The sequence below is a fragment of the Coprinopsis cinerea genome (assembly GCF_000182895.1).
Source record: "Coprinopsis cinerea okayama7#130 chromosome 2 map unlocalized cont3.2, whole genome shotgun sequence".
In the NCBI taxonomy this organism is placed as follows: domain Eukaryota; kingdom Fungi; phylum Basidiomycota; class Agaricomycetes; order Agaricales; family Psathyrellaceae; genus Coprinopsis; species Coprinopsis cinerea.
Genome location: NW_003307543.1, coordinates 3,242,402 through 3,257,154, shown reverse-complemented (window position 1 = coordinate 3,257,154; position 14,753 = coordinate 3,242,402). Strand labels below are relative to the sequence as shown.

Here is a 14,753-nt window from a genome sequence, read left to right as displayed (position 1 = left end):
ATAGGATCAGACACCACAGCGACGAGGTTTATATACCACCCACACGCCTCGGATCCGGTGCGGTGCTATCGGCAACGGGCGCTCCATTTGGTGTTGATGGATGGGGATGGATCTTCGGCAAGCCACAGCCTTGGTTGCTGCTGCGCAAACACTATGTGTCCTACAGAACCCTCGCTTGTCAGCCATTGGCCTGGGATTTAGTGAAGCTGCATCACTTCCTCAGGTGTCCTTTTGCACTATTGGCTACTCAGCCACGGTGTCCGGTACTCGCGAACACATGCCAGAAATAGGCATGCCATGCCCGCAACCTGCATCTGAAACTGATGAGTCTTTACGCTGGTCAGCTTGATGGGTGGATACCAATCTGGGGGCGTGACCTTCCAAGACCGAGAGGCCCTTCACCGTCCACGACGACATCGGCGGACCTGAACAGCCCACGCAGTCCCACAACGTGGCTTCGGATAATGATCAATCATGCGGACGGGTCGGTGCAATGTTCCAATTTCCCAAGAATTAAAGCACGTATTCCATTTCTAAAGACTAGTAGATAGTTGTAAGTTATGTGTATCACGAGCACACCTTGTTTCGTTCCTCTAGATCTATCGTCACGACGAGCAGCCCAAATGGCTGGATTTGCTGAAGTCGCCAAATTCCCAATTGAAGCAGTCCTGGAGGTCGAATTAATGATAGCACTTAGATGATTGACGGAGAGGACTAACCGAACAGACCCCATCCTCCCCTTCAACGTCTAGAGCAGGTCGAGGGAGGGGAATTTCTCTAACTTTGCTCGGTCCATGGGCACGGTTCATCTTCCTTCCCCAACTTGGCCAGCGAGCCAATAATGCCCAGAGCCCCTCCTCGCTCTCCTCCTCCTCCTCTTCCGTCGGCGTATCGGGCTCTTCTTGCCATTCCGAATTCGGCCCCAAGAGTTTGTCGATCACAAATTTGATTCCATGCGTTCGAATGTCGACCGACCAACCCAGACGATTCACAGTGTCGAATCGTATGACTTGGCCTAGATGGCATCGAGTTTCCATCGCGAAGCCTCCAAGGGCGCAACTTGAGGTGACGCCGTTGCAGATGCCCATAGCGATTGGCTGTTCGGATTTGGAAAAATCAGTTTCCATTACTACAGGTGTTGGAAGGAACCTACGTCGGCGGTGTGGTAGACGTGCGTGACGTGCTGCGTGGAAGGCTATGCGGGCGACGTGATGAGTGGATCAGTCAATATCAAACTAAAAGTGCAACTCACCGGTGACGGCAAGTGTAATCGAGTGGCTGCGAGCTTCTCGGCGGGCGCCTCGAACGCGACGACTGGAACACCGAAGGTCACTCCAATCAAGGAGGACATTGCTCCACCCAGAGAGTGGCCGGTGAGCCAGATATTTGCGTTGGGATACATGTAACTGACATTGTTGTAGAGGTTCTGAAAAGGCCATTAACACGAAATTCCAGAAGGCGCATGGTTGAGACCTACCAATCCTACGGGGTAGAACAGATCATCTTTGTCGACGAGTGAGCCTTCAACACATCTCTGGTCACATTTATACGACCCTTGGTAGCAACCACAGACCGTGGACCAGGTCGGACCAACACGAGCGCAGCAGCAGGAGAATAGGAGGTTGTCATTCAGCTTGTCCTTCCCCGTACTTGGACCACCTCCGCCGACGAGCCAGCCAGCCGAAGTACCCTTGATAGCAATCACCACTGTAGAGTTATCTGTCGACACAAATACGTGCCCTCTCATCCCATCTTCCCCAGGTAACCAGCCCCATGGTGATGACTGTAAAGAAGCGATTAGCAAGGATAAACGAGTCACTGAGAAGCCCAACCTTACCTTATCCCAACCATGGCCCTCGACATCGTACCAGTCTGTCGTATTATCAGCATAGTAAGCGTTGTAGGCCATATTCGCGAACTGAAGCAGTGAGTTCCGGTCTGTTAGAGCTGGTCCTGGAACTTCATCCTCCCACCATTGGATGTTGGTGTCTATTCCCTGCAAGCGCCGGCTGTCTCGGGCAGCAGCAAAGTCGGCATTCGACGATGGTCTATGCACTTTCATGCGCTTCCTGGGTATCGTATACTGGTTCTCTGCAGCAAAGCCGGTCGACGGTGGCACATCAGCGAACACAATCCGGGCGTCTGTGGTCAGGGCATGCTGGTGTCGCAGCTGGAACGTCAAAGGCGCTAGGTTATCGTAAGTAGTCGTTGTCGTCGTCAAGGGCGACGTCGTCGACGATGACAGGTAGGTCGTTACGAGTCCCAGCAATGTCGAGGGCAGCCCGAGCAACATGGAAGACGACAATCCCTGGTACTACGGCTGCAGCAGCCAGAGCTTACCAAATTCAGACTCCGACGGTCGCGTTGTGACACGTGCCGGGTTTGATCGGGGCCTTTAAGTCTCCCACCTTCCAAGTTGCTCTTGCGCTTTTCCAGTATCGACCAGGTTTCCTGTGGCCAATCTTCCGAATTATCGACTTCTTCGGGCTCGAATACTGCACCTAGGAACTGGGAAGCCAACGCGTATAAAAACCGACGTCTTTCACCTTACCGACCTGGGACAATACATTCTCTTCGCTGAATTGCGCAAATGAATAGGCTGTAACCACGACTCCCACTGTCCCCATTGGTTTACATTCTCGTATCCAGTGACCAGCGTTAAATGTTGAAATGGACACGATGCAATCGTACATGGGGAGGCCTTGTCTCTTGACTCCTTGCTCCAACGCCACCCCCCAAAATCAACCTCCAGACCTATATAAACCCTGCTACAATGATAGCCCCGTTCCTCAATCGTTTATCTGGAGCCGATAAGGATGGATATCTCTGGGGCTCAGAATCTACTTAGCCGTTTCCAGCCATTGCTCTCCAGTGCTTGGGAGATCATTCCTTTCACGAGCACGATCGTTGCGGTAGCTGGTGCTCTTGCACTCGTATATCTGGCCAAGCGCTCCCGACTACCTCTCCCACCAGGTCCCCGGAGGATTCCACTGCTCGGAAATGCCCTCCAAATCCCATCAGAACATCCTGCAGTGGTTTATAACGAATGGGCGAAACAATACGGTATGCCAATCCCCACTCGCATTGGACGACTGTAATCGATCCCTTCTCTCCTGTCTAGGCGACATCATGTATCTCGAAGCCATGGGCCAACCCATCATAGTACTCAACTCCCTCCCTGTTGTGGTCGATCTATTGGAGAAGCGAGCGCCCAACTTCTCCGAGCGCCCAGCGACACCTGCCTTTGAGATGTATGTCACAACTTCGTTTCGGTGGACCACTGTACTCAGACAATCAAATAGCATGAACTACAACTGGATGTTTGGACTCATGAGCTACAGTGATCCATCCTGGAAAGCCCATCGCAAGACGTTCCACAAGTTCTTTCACCAGTCCGAAATACCCAAGTACAGGCCTATCCTGGAACAAGAAATGCTCGTCTTCCTCCGCCGTCTATCCAACAACCCTAGCGCTTTCCATGAAGAGACTCGTTCGTACTTTGGGTCTATCATCATCCGCATCTCGTATGGCGTGAACGACAGGGATTACAACAACGTCCTCACAGAACGCGCTGAACGGATTATTAAAGGATTCTCGGAGGTTGCACTTCCTGGAAACTATCTGGTCAACATATTCCCGAGTCTCGCTTATGTTCCTGCTTGGTTCCCTGGAGCAGGCTGGAAACGAAGATTGATGGAGTTGGCTGCGAACATGAATTCGGCTCTCCTCGACTCGTGGAGCGACGCGAAAGAAAGAGTGGTGAATGCCTCCTGGGCCACGATTGGGGAAACCGCTCTCTCAAATCTAACCGTGATAGAGGAATGGATACCAAAGCGAATTCCCGAACGTTGCAACGCAGGTCATTGAGGCTTTGCCGGCCGAAAGTGATCCCAGCTACCTAGAGGAGGAAGCAGTAGCGAGGAATAGCACAGTGGTTGCATACGTCGGTACGTATGGGTCACTGCCATTGTGCTCTATTTCAGTTACTGACGAAAACCATCTTTAAGCTGGGGCAGATACGGTAACCCATCTACAGAATTCGTCACAGGAAGCGTCGACGCTTACATGAACTGACTTCAACTTGCAGACTGTCAGCTCCGCCCATGTGTTGTTCTTTGCTCTAGCATCTAATCTAGAGGCTCAACGAAAGGCTCAAGAAGAACTCGACGAAGTAGTTGGAGCAGAGAGATTACCCATGCCTGAAGATATCCCCCAACTCCCGTATATCCAAGCTATTGTTAAGGAGCTTTCCCGATGGCACACCGTCGCACCGCTCTGTTCGTATTCTCTGCCCGTTCTCAGCCAAATTGCTTACCGAACTGCGTCCCGTGCTTCTGCAGGCATTCCCCACGCCGTGAAGGATGATGACGAGTACCAGGGTTACTTCCTTCCCAAAGGAAGTATCGTGTTTCCTAACACCTGGTTCGTTCGTCCGTCGTTGTTCAGGGTCCATTCTCTCATCTCTTTTGCTAGGGCTATCATGCACGACCCGAAGGTGTTCGAAGACCCGATGAAATTCAAACCAGAAAGGTACCTGAAGGATGGAAAGATCAACCCAGACGTTCGGGATGCTATAAGTGACGGATCCTTCGGATACGGGCGTCGGTGAGTTTACTCCCTCCTCTAAAACCCGAAAGCTCAGGAATATGGATTTCCTTCTGCAGAGTCTGTCCTGGGAGATACCTCAGCAACGACGCGCTGGCATACTTCACAGCCTGCCTCCTTTCTGTTTTTAACATCACTCCTCCCAAAGACGAGAACGGGAATCCGACGCAGATGCCTGAGACTCTCGAGGTAACCTCTAAGGAACTATTGTCGTACGTGTCTAATACTATGAGGTTCTGAATGAATTAACAGAATGGTGCTAGATCCCCTCTTCCATACGAGTGCGACATCACACTTCGCTCTGCCCGACATGCCATCCTCTTCTCCGAGTGAATATGACTCTTGAACCACCATGTCTAGCCCAAACGTTTGACTATTCCGAAGGGATAAATTAGCGCTGTACACCTGTGCACACATGAAATGCAGCGCTCGCGCGACGGAAACCGCCCAAAGAGAACATTAATAAAGAACAGAGATAAGAGGACACGACGTATTCTGTCTCGATAAATCATCTACGTTGATTCGGCGGTTTGGCAATAGGCGCGCTTCGAACAGCCCAGAAGCCAAACTCCAATAATCGACCCTCCTCCGTTCGATGATTGGGATGGTGCTTGCTGAACAGAATCTCAAAAGCCGCGTAGCCTTCGAAGAGTTGGCGTCTCGTCGTCCTCTTTGCCTCGTTCGGTGTATCCCCAGGCTGATCAGGATCCCAAACCTTTCGAAGCTTGATGTACCCGGACGAACTCATCACCCCCTCGTACCCACCAGAACTATCTGTGGAAAGCGAGGATGCAGCCAGTTTCAGCGCGGCGATGATACCTGGCGACAGGGAGTCGTGCGATTGGAGGCCTGCGCCCTCTGCGAAGAACTTCTTTTGTTTCTCCGTGAAGGTGAACTCTCCAGCGGCGCGGAGGGAGACGTGGTAGAGCTTGACTTCGTACGGATGCTGTGGGTCGATAGGGTTCGCTAGGACGATGGATGAGAATTTTCCTGTTTCTTTGGGCTTCGAAGGAGGTTCCCCTGGTAAGCGAACACCGGTGGAGGGGATCTGGATCTGGGCTGTCCAGTCTTTCTCGGCCTGTAACAATATGATCTCGTTGTAGAGACCTTCATAATCTGGTAGCGCGGCCACTCTCTTCTTTGGTTTCCAGCTCTTGTTGGTCGCCTTTTTGCCTTTACCCTTGCCTGTGGGTTCGAATGGTTCAGACCGCTTCTTCCCAGTGAAGATGTCAGCCAAGAACTCCAGCGACATGGCGTACAAGTCGAAGTTGCCCGTGAGGTCATTGACGGCGGCCCCGTAGTTGGGAGATGGAGTTGCGTCGGTGACGGTGTCGGTTGGGCTGGTTGGTTTGGTCGTTGGAGAGGTCGCCTTGATGGACGGGCGGCGGGGTCGGACCAGCCCAGGTCGAATGACGATGGGCTTGATAAGTCTGGGAGGTATACGGACAGTCGGTTTCACTAATACAATGAACACACCGTTACAGGGGATTCATCTCAAGAAGAGGAAGAGTCGTACCTGTAGCTTGCGCTTTCGAGGGTGACCTTGGCCTAGTGGTGACGGCCGGTTTAGGGTCGTCTTCCGTTTGGACGGCTACGAGAAAAGGCATATCAGTGACCAGCTAAATGTGAGTGTATATATTCGACAGACCTTTTTCCTCAGCTCTGGGCTTCTTCCAGAGAGCCTCCAGCTCGCCAGGGTAAGCAATGATGCGAAAGCCTGCTGAAACCGGGGACTTCTTGGGGTCCCTGGTTCCCGCTTCAATTTGTATCCTAGCCTTCTTGCTTCGAGGTGGATACTGTAGCTGGCTCGCTTCAATTGAGTCTGTGCGCGGGCGTTTTAAATTGGGAGCAGATTTCTCCTCCGAGTCTTCAACCGCGTTCGCCTCGGGACGCTCGATGGGTTCCTGTTAATCGGTTAGTTCTGGGCAGGCAGTTTTGAGTGCTTCTTGCAGCTCACCGTGGTGGATGACATTGTTTAAGGTGTTAAAACATTCGGGCGCGGAATCGCCCTTGAACAATACCTCGGTGTGGTCCAAGCAGTTTCATGCATGTTGTCGCATCACGGCGCCTGGATTAAGGAATAGGTATGTATTAGTTGTTTTTATCATCTGTGGCACTCCATAGCAGGTATAAAAAGCCAGACACGAGCTATCCTTTGTGTCAATGGTTGGTTGAGCACAAATAACCAACGGGTCGCTGGACAGGGGGTCGTTCTTCCATCGTGGTGAAGCATGGGATGCCGCTTGATCCGCCGCATTCGGAATTTGAATTTCGAGCGCTTAAGGCCTTGGGCCGTCGACGACTGCCAGAGACGACGCTGTATGCTCACGTGTATGCTGGGTCCTGACGCATTGACGTGGATCAAGGCGCAAACTCAAATGGACCGCCAGCAAAGATAATGCTAACGTTCGACACGGCCTACTCCCGGGGACGTCTTTAGATGTAGAATCGGATTCCGATGATAGCTGTAGATGAATAGACTACGGATCCCATTGCTACATGCGAGGAGCCGCCCTTGAATAAAGTCCGTATTAGAATATTACCAGCGCCATTTTTTCATTTTGATCGCTCAAGGGTGCGCTTTGATGTCACGGTACCAACGCTAAGGTACATAAGACGGACAACTGCCATAAGGAGTCGATATGGCGACACTCCCAACCGAAGACCCGTCAATCGCAGCTTTTGTCCACGCTCCGAAGAACACCCTGCTCCGTCTCGACCCTTCAGGGCCTCCAATCGCAGTAGATGTGGTACTGGACTACAACCAGCTCCGAGAGACTCTACTAGTAATAGACACCTCTACGACCGACTACGTTCTCACAGTGTCCCGAGCGGACTGGACACACGACAAGTTCAACTCCGTCTTCGAGCCCTGGCTCTCGCCTAACGGATGCCACGGACCCATGTTCAACCTGGAGGATATGGCCAAATCGCCCGAGTACTGCGAGGCGGTGCTTCGAGGTGGGGGTGAGTCTTTCCTCGAGACGCTGCCGGATGAGCTGCACGACTTCCAAGAGCGCGTTTTCGGTAGGCCGCGTGTTAGAGTCTGTTTGGGTTTCTTTGGCCGACCCTCGTTGTCTATCTTTTGTGATGACGACGAGAGATCGGAGATGGGTCTGTGCACTAAAGGTTGGATGGCCTGGAGGATTGCGAGCATGGCGTTTAGGGCGATGGAGGAATTTGTTGTGGAGAAGGAGGAGTTTAGAGGGTTTCAGCCGGGAAGGTTTAGGATTTTGGGGATGTTGCATTTGTTAAAGAAAAAGGTGTCTGTTCCGGTGCTCGTGTACTCGCTTCGGAGAGTCTGATTCGCAATGCTCGAAGTTGAGTGTTGTCGCATCTCCTTACACAGAATCACCCTAAAAAGTGATTGGCGAATGTATATGGTATTAGGTTGAACTTGATACAATCTGCTTAACCCGTTTCAACGGACGGATGAGCTACGATAGACGCCACAGGTGTCGCAGGTTAGCACTTGACGATCATGCCACCCACTTGCATACGTTATTTCTGTCTGCCCAGCCCAGCCGAAGTCGATACTTCGGGAGAACCGTACAGACCGCAGATCCCATTGTCAACCCACGGAACCCTTGGTGAGGGAGGACACACCATTGGATATTGAAGGCCGTTTTAGGAAATTCCGGCGCTTCTTTGATCGCTTTGATGTGGCATCCGAAACGCTTTATAACGGCTGGAACGCCAGAATTCTTCTTTCCTGCTCACCACCACTCTTCACTCTATACTAGTCACGCAGAAGAGTGAATATGGCGACGTTTCCGACCTACGAGCCGCCCATTGCGGCTTTCGTGCATGCCCCGGAGAACACACTCCTACGGCTCGACGTATTGCAGCCTCCTACCGTCGTAGGCGTAACCTTGAACCGCGAAGAACTGAGTGCTCTGGAGTCTTCTACTCTTGATTATGCTGTTACGGCCCCTCGACATGACTGGACGTACGACTTCAAGTCTGTCTTTGAACCTTGGCTCTCGCGCAACGGATACCACGGACCTATGTTCAATGTGGGAGATATGGCCCAATCGCCTGAGTACTGCGAGGGAATACTTCAAGACGGATACGAGATATTTCTTAATACGATACCCGACGTGCTTCCGTCCTTTGTGGAAGAGCTGTTTGGCAGTCCGTTCATCAAAGTTTGTCTCGACTTTTTGGGAGCCTTTCAACAACCTTTGGAAATATTTTGCGATGATGATGATGGGAAGATGCGTACTAGGGGATGGATGGCGTGGAGGATTGCGAGCTTGGTACTGGCTGGGCTGAAGGATCTTGTGGAGGAGAGGAAGGAGTTTGAAGGGTATCAGCCAGAGAATTTTAGGATTTTGGGGATGTTACATTTGTTTGAGTATAGTTTGTCTGTCCCGGTGTTGGTGTACGCACCTCGTAGAGTTTGAATGTTCGAAATGTAGTTTCCGTTACGACTAATTAGCCGATGGGAGTGTGAGCGATTGGTCTAAGTTCAGCTGAGAAGTCACGATCGTCTGTTGACACGCAACACCAATCAAGGAAGGTTATGCGGTATCTGTACCCATCCCGAACGCGAGCAAGTAAGTCTCAGCGGGGATGAGCAGGCGCCTCAGGTGTGGCAGCGTCGGGAGGAACTAGTAAAGCCGTCGGCAGAGTGGCCACTCGCTTTACCAGTGTCGCTCGAGTTTGTATACCTTGGCGATGAACCACGTATGGTGGGACTAAGAACCAGACGCGAGTCGCTCGGGTATCGCGTACACGGGAAATTGGTGTCACGCTTCGGGCCCGTTTGTGAGAGGGTGTTTCGACATCCACCGAGCAATCACTTGCGATTGATCATTGCGTAGGCTTCGATAAGAGGGCGGCGGTGACGAGGGGCCCAGGCTGGTTTGGCGCGGTATTGGAGGGATAGTGAGGTGGGTGTCTATGCCACGGTTGGTAGCAAGCGGAGAAGAGGAAGCGGCGATTCAAGGGATGGACTTGATGACGTTGACGATGAGAGCCACGGGAGGGCGAGATTGAGGAGAACTGTGTTTAGAGGATGAACCCGGGTTCCGGTGCTGGAGAACAGCCTGAAGTACGATGTGAGTAACCGAGCGATAGGAAGTATGTATTTCCTCGTCAATTTATTTCTCTCGTTTGAACGCTCGAGGCTGGAGTGAAGGTGGGCTCTCAGACACGGTTGCACGTATAATACGGATACAATACCTGACAAGCCTATTGGTCGATGGGTAGCCCAGTGCCAGCGTGCCTAGAGGCTCGATGCTGCTGAGCAATGGCCTTGGAAACGTGTATAGTTCGAACTTCGACCTAGTCGGGCCAGTAGATATTTGCCAACTTAGCCACTGGTGCTAAGTCGTTGGGCTGGTAAGGGGTTAAATGGGACAGTATTATCGCTTCGAGTGAATTGTCATCCTGGCGTAGAGAAAACGTTAATTCATTGCGCTTTTCGACCAATAAACAAAAATGCCAGAAATTAGCGGAATAGGCGGCAATTTCTCATCGTAGGGCCCGACACACTGACCTGACCAGTCATAGAGCCTTCAGCTTCACAGCGAGTGGCCAAATTTGCCAAGAGGGAGATGGTCGGGGTTGAAACTGGTGATCGGAGCCTGCCAGAAGGGCGAGGTTTCCAAATCCAACGCGCTTCCCGCTGGGTCGCCGTTTGATTTCTTCCCATCACAATATACGACTCTCGACGACACAATTTACAGCTTTTCGCCACCGCGACGACGCAACGACGATGAGCATGAACTTTACAACGACGTGGACGTCAGTAGGGCGATGTAGCGAACCAGAGAGAGCCGCCTACCGACAATGATGCATTGATGACTCGAATCGTGATTTTTCGTCCCAAAACGCGAACGATGAGCTTGGAGGGTTGCTCGCCGTGCGCTACAGCTTGAGGCGGTGGAGACGGGTATTTGATGCTGTTATACGTTAGGCGAGGTCGCTGTCCTTGAGCGTCTTGAAGCGGATTGGAAAGCAAGGGGGAAGCGGGTGAGCGACGGCGCTAGTTATGGTGCGTGTATTGAAGTTTCTGGTTGTAAACTGCTAATGATCCTCTCTATTCATCCATAGGCTCGCCATCAAGGGCGTGTCAAGGCTGCTTCAGCGAGGCCCTCATCCTAAACCGTTGCAGCGCCGGCAGCAGCCTGACTTCAGCCTTGATGTTGAGCAGGGCGGGTTCTTCGTGTCTGCGGAAAGCTTGACTGCGGTTTCGTTCCGGGCGAGCTTGAGGTCCGCATGCACGGCGCTGAATGTCACACCAATTTGAATGGCTAATGGTCGCCTCTGCAAATGAGAAGATTATGCTTCCGTTGGGTAATTCTCGACGAACCAGGTGCGCTTTCGGTTGCTCGACTTGAGGAGGTTGGCTAACCTTCCGCCGCTAGTTGTTCTAAGGGCTTTTTCGATCTCCTAAGTCGTGAAGGGAAACACCAAAAGGCTGGCAGCGACGATGCGTCTCCGTGGTCTACTTCGGGAGGCTGCAGGCGCTGCCATGGTGCATGACACGGCGATCGACTTCGATCATCTCTGCCTCCCATAGGGCGCATATCTGTGCCCTCGTGCAGCTTCTGCTGTTGCTGGACAGGCTGAAGTGAACCATAGGGTCGTCGTTAGTGCCCTGCAGAGATGGCCCTGGGCGCGACTCACAGCTCGAGCCGTATATTGCGATCCCTTTATTGGGCGACGACGATTGGTCCGTTCAGTGTCCACAGTACAAGCACTGTCCGACTTGACGCCGCAACGGCGGAGCCGCTCAGTGTCAGCGTGCTAGAGTCTGTCGAGCTATGGCCTCCCGTAAGTCCAGGAGTCGAGAGTTCAAGAACATCGACAGGGAACGCACTTGTCTGCAGGACCACCACCGCCCAGCGATGCGCCCAGCATCACCCAGTTTCCTTGACGCCAAAGGTCAGCCACAGGTTAGTTCATGCCTCTGTCCGTCCACCCCTCTCTGACGGTTTGGCCAACACAGGAACCCATGTGAAGCTGAGGATGGATGGAGAGGGCGCGAAGTTGTGAGATGAGACCAGTCTTGCAGACCGCGTGGCTTGGTAGAACTAGGAGCGCCTGGCACCGTACACCGCGAACTGTTGTCGCTGAGTATAACAATGTTTGCAGCGGGGCGATGGAGAGAGGGGTGTATGCGACGTCGGGCAGCTCTGGTGGGGTGCAGGCATGGGCGCTCGACGAGTCTCTTGGAGCCAGGTTGGTCGACATCGATGGGGCCTAGGGAAACTGACCAGGGTGAGCATGAACTTTTATTGAACGGAGAGTGGGTTGGAGCGTCGCGCACAGCGACTCTTCCTACCTTCCAGCTCAGCACAAGAAGCTCGAGGCATAGCCCTTGTGGAACAACCACCAGTTGTTTAAGGCCGCCTGTCGAGCTGATGCTTCTGTGGACTTGCTGGCTCAATGCCTACGCCACCATCCCAGTGGGCAAGCACCGTCCACTCGGCTGAGGTGGAGGATGTGCGCTTCGTCAGGCTTCTGCAGCAAACATTCTCCATTCTGGTAAGCACCTCTACGTCCTCCTCTCCTCGAACGTTGGCACTCACGCACTGCTCCCAACAGGCTTCCCACCCCCATGCCGAGTCATCGTCGCGCACTGCGATCCCAAAGGATTGAACGAATCTCGATCGCCGTTGTCCCCAAAGCAGATTCCCGCCCATCCATCGGGGATTTTGGCAGATATATCCGCTCTACGGGCCCGTCGCCGCCTTTTGCAAGGTGGGCGGCCAACTATCTCGATATGGGTTGGACCGTATCTGATTCTGAAGGCAAGGTTTCCGATTTTGGCCCCTGTTGCTGTCGCGCAAGGTCCCCGTTGATGGTCCTTGCCCTTCAAGTCTCCCACAGAATTGACTCAACCTTCTCCTTACGGCAAACACAAGAGCGCCTTCATTTTCGTTGGCAGATTCATCTCAGACGTCAGCAAGACCACCGCCATCTCCTTCCCCGCGCCTTTCACCGTTGGCTTTTCTGCTTCTCCGTGGTTCAGAGCGGCCTCGAGCTACGCTGAAGCCCGTGGAAGGAAGGGAAAGAGCCGAGTCATCGACTTCATGTTGTTTCGTCTGGAGAGCGAAACTCTCTTTGGCTGGGATACCCCCCAAATCGAGATTGGGGCTACCGGCAACTAGGGCGATTGGTCACGGCCCTGAATCGACCAAGAACATTCTTCGTGTTCCTCTCAAATTTAGAACCTTGGAGCCTTTTTTCCCTTTCCTCCTTCGTGCGACGCCCGTCGACCTTATTCTTTCTTTCCTCACGACGCAAGCCACGACACCACCACCGCGTCCAACCACCATCTACTTCCCCGCCTTCCGCCACGCGCCTCCGCTCTTTCCTCTCGCTCAAATCTACGCTACGCCTAATTTACAGTTACAGCTTCATATTGCATTCATTTCATTTCTCGAACTTTCCGCCATCGACACTTCTTTCCTCTCCTTTTACACCCAATATGAACACCCAAACAACGCCCATCGCTCTTCGACGGCGAGCTTGCTCGTCTGTCGCTCGTCGAGTCCGCTTTGACTTGCCAGATCCAGAGGAAGAGGTCCAGACTGCCAGCGACAACCTGAAGAAAGAGCCGCAGGTCTCAGGCATCACCATCCATCCATCATCAATCGTTCATATCTCTACTCACCATCGACGAGTGAGATTCGATGACCCTCCCAAGCCGGTACACCTCAAGAAGGTCGATGACGTGTTGGCGGTAAGTGGTTGGAGTTGACGTTCTTTTCGTGGTTCTTCCTCTGACGTGGCTTCAAGAGAGCGATTGAATCGAAGCGCGAAGGCGAGCTAGTCTTCAAGATGGTTTACGACGTGAGTTTGCTTTACTTGAAGATGTTCTCTTACAGCTTCACTAACTCTCTTCTGCAGCCCGACCCTATCGAAGACGATGATGACGATTTGGACGATGGTGACGATTGGACGGCCTACGAAATCGACCGCCTGGATTCTGGTCTTTCTGGTCTTCACCGTCGGCTGATTCGCGGTTGGGTTGGTGTAGGTCTTCACGGCTATGTTGCTTCGGTACTGCTGATTAACTAGCGTTTTCAGATCTTCCAGGGGACTTTCAGAAAATTTGCGGCCTTTGCTTCCTGTAAAGACATCACCGTCTAACCGACTATCCGACACAACTAACAAAACTGGAACCGGGAGGCATGCCTACTGGGACCGCTGCACATACCATATCACCCCTGGCACCATCGGATCGGACCCAACGCACTTGCTCAATTCCGCTGTACATACCAGCCCGCGGAAGCTGGATCGTTTGACTCCTTCCCCATCCTTGCCCCCCTCGTTTCTTCGTGGACGCCGCCGCAATCGATGTTTTCGCTGTCGGTTCCCGTGTACATAACAGACTGCCCGACAGGCTGCTTTCCGCCCAGCTCGCTTGGAAAGTCGGGTCGTGGGCCCTTGACATCGTCTTGCAGTTGTAGAACAGCTTGACGGTGTTCTTGGTACGTTTCTTGGTGTAGATTGGATGGACTGGTTCACTCACTCATCTCTCAATCACGCAGGTCTTCTCTCCTCGCACTTCTTCTCTTCAGGTTTCTTGATGCTGAAAGCGACCCGCCTGGGTTCCACTTTCGTTCTTCCTTTCGTCTTCTTCGTTGCTTGACTCGCTTTTCTTGACGGGGTTCTTCGTATCTTCACGCTTAGATCTCATCACGCTCATTTGCTTTCAGTCATTTTCACGCACATATAACAAAGGATTGGGGTTGTTTCTTGTTTCTTCGCATCTTGCTATCTTCGCAGTATTGCTTTCGTTGCTTTCGTAGTCACACACACGCGCACAAGACATGCTGGTGTCTTCAGGACGTCTTGAGGACGTTCTTGATGCACACCGTTGTACATATAGTCGAATTCACAATGTTCTTGTTTGAGGGTTTGGGCTTGGGGGGGGTTTCTTCGCTCTTCGTTCTTCGTTCTTGGGTCTTAGTCTTGGATATTGGAGAAGTGATGGCCTCTTGGGGACTGTTGAGGATCTTAAAGCAGACATAGGGCTTTAGATGAGGGAAAGGGAAAGCATGTATTCAGGAGAGGTATCGTAAAGGTGGGTAAAGGGGGGAAAGGAGGGAAGGGAGGCCTTGCAGCAGAGCTGTTCGCTGGCAATGCCCAGCTGAGTAGACGATAGGATGAAGAAGGAGGATGGCGTT

General features: G+C 52.5%; 7 protein-coding genes across 7 annotated transcripts; 5 read left to right on the top strand and 2 right to left on the bottom strand.

The window, feature by feature from the left end:
* Positions 1-151: 151 nt before the first annotated feature.
* Positions 152-2,693, bottom strand: CC1G_10393 (lipase; the record flags this gene model as incomplete). Its single annotated transcript, XM_001839957.2, has 9 exons — positions 152-160; positions 426-533; positions 720-1,097; positions 1,154-1,195; positions 1,253-1,426; positions 1,478-1,783; positions 1,838-2,170; positions 2,341-2,501; positions 2,552-2,693. The coding sequence occupies 9 exons, from the start codon at positions 2,691-2,693 to the stop codon at positions 152-154; spliced, it is 1,653 nt and encodes a 550-aa protein (XP_001840009.2).
* Positions 2,694-3,129: 436 nt separating this feature from the next.
* On the top strand, positions 3,130-4,938 carry CC1G_10392 (cytochrome P450; the record flags this gene model as incomplete). Its single annotated transcript, XM_001839956.2, has 9 exons — positions 3,130-3,251; positions 3,303-3,759; positions 3,818-3,947; positions 4,008-4,021; positions 4,088-4,277; positions 4,341-4,422; positions 4,474-4,605; positions 4,665-4,817; positions 4,869-4,938. The coding sequence occupies 9 exons, from the start codon at positions 3,130-3,132 to the stop codon at positions 4,936-4,938; spliced, it is 1,350 nt and encodes a 449-aa protein (XP_001840008.2).
* Positions 4,939-5,113: 175 nt separating this feature from the next.
* On the bottom strand, positions 5,114-6,577 carry CC1G_10391 (hypothetical protein; the record flags this gene model as incomplete). The annotated part of the gene is made up of 4 exons (XM_001839955.1): positions 5,114-6,063; positions 6,122-6,196; positions 6,254-6,509; positions 6,563-6,577. 4 exons carry the CDS (start codon positions 6,575-6,577, stop codon positions 5,114-5,116), a joined length of 1,296 nt encoding a protein of 431 aa, XP_001840007.1.
* Positions 6,578-7,247: 670 nt separating this feature from the next.
* CC1G_10390 (hypothetical protein) lies at positions 7,248-7,910 on the top strand (the record flags this gene model as incomplete). The annotated part of the gene is made up of 1 exon (XM_001839954.1): positions 7,248-7,910. One exon carries the CDS (start codon positions 7,248-7,250, stop codon positions 7,908-7,910), a length of 663 nt encoding a protein of 220 aa, XP_001840006.1.
* A 438-nt stretch (positions 7,911-8,348) lies between these two features.
* On the top strand, positions 8,349-9,011 carry CC1G_10389 (hypothetical protein; the record flags this gene model as incomplete). Its single annotated transcript, XM_001839953.2, has 1 exon — positions 8,349-9,011. The coding sequence occupies exon 1, from the start codon at positions 8,367-8,369 to the stop codon at positions 9,009-9,011; it is 645 nt and encodes a 214-aa protein (XP_001840005.2). The 5' UTR covers positions 8,349-8,366.
* Positions 9,012-12,003: 2,992 nt separating this feature from the next.
* On the top strand, positions 12,004-12,216 carry CC1G_10388 (hypothetical protein; the record flags this gene model as incomplete). The annotated part of the gene is made up of 2 exons (XM_001839952.2): positions 12,004-12,102; positions 12,163-12,216. The coding sequence occupies 2 exons, from the start codon at positions 12,004-12,006 to the stop codon at positions 12,214-12,216; spliced, it is 153 nt and encodes a 50-aa protein (XP_001840004.2).
* Positions 12,217-13,048: 832 nt separating this feature from the next.
* Positions 13,049-13,713, top strand: CC1G_10387 (hypothetical protein; the record flags this gene model as incomplete). Its single annotated transcript, XM_001839951.1, has 4 exons — positions 13,049-13,303; positions 13,360-13,413; positions 13,471-13,596; positions 13,651-13,713. The coding sequence occupies 4 exons, from the start codon at positions 13,049-13,051 to the stop codon at positions 13,711-13,713; spliced, it is 498 nt and encodes a 165-aa protein (XP_001840003.1).
* Positions 13,714-14,753: the final 1,040 nt, after the last annotated feature.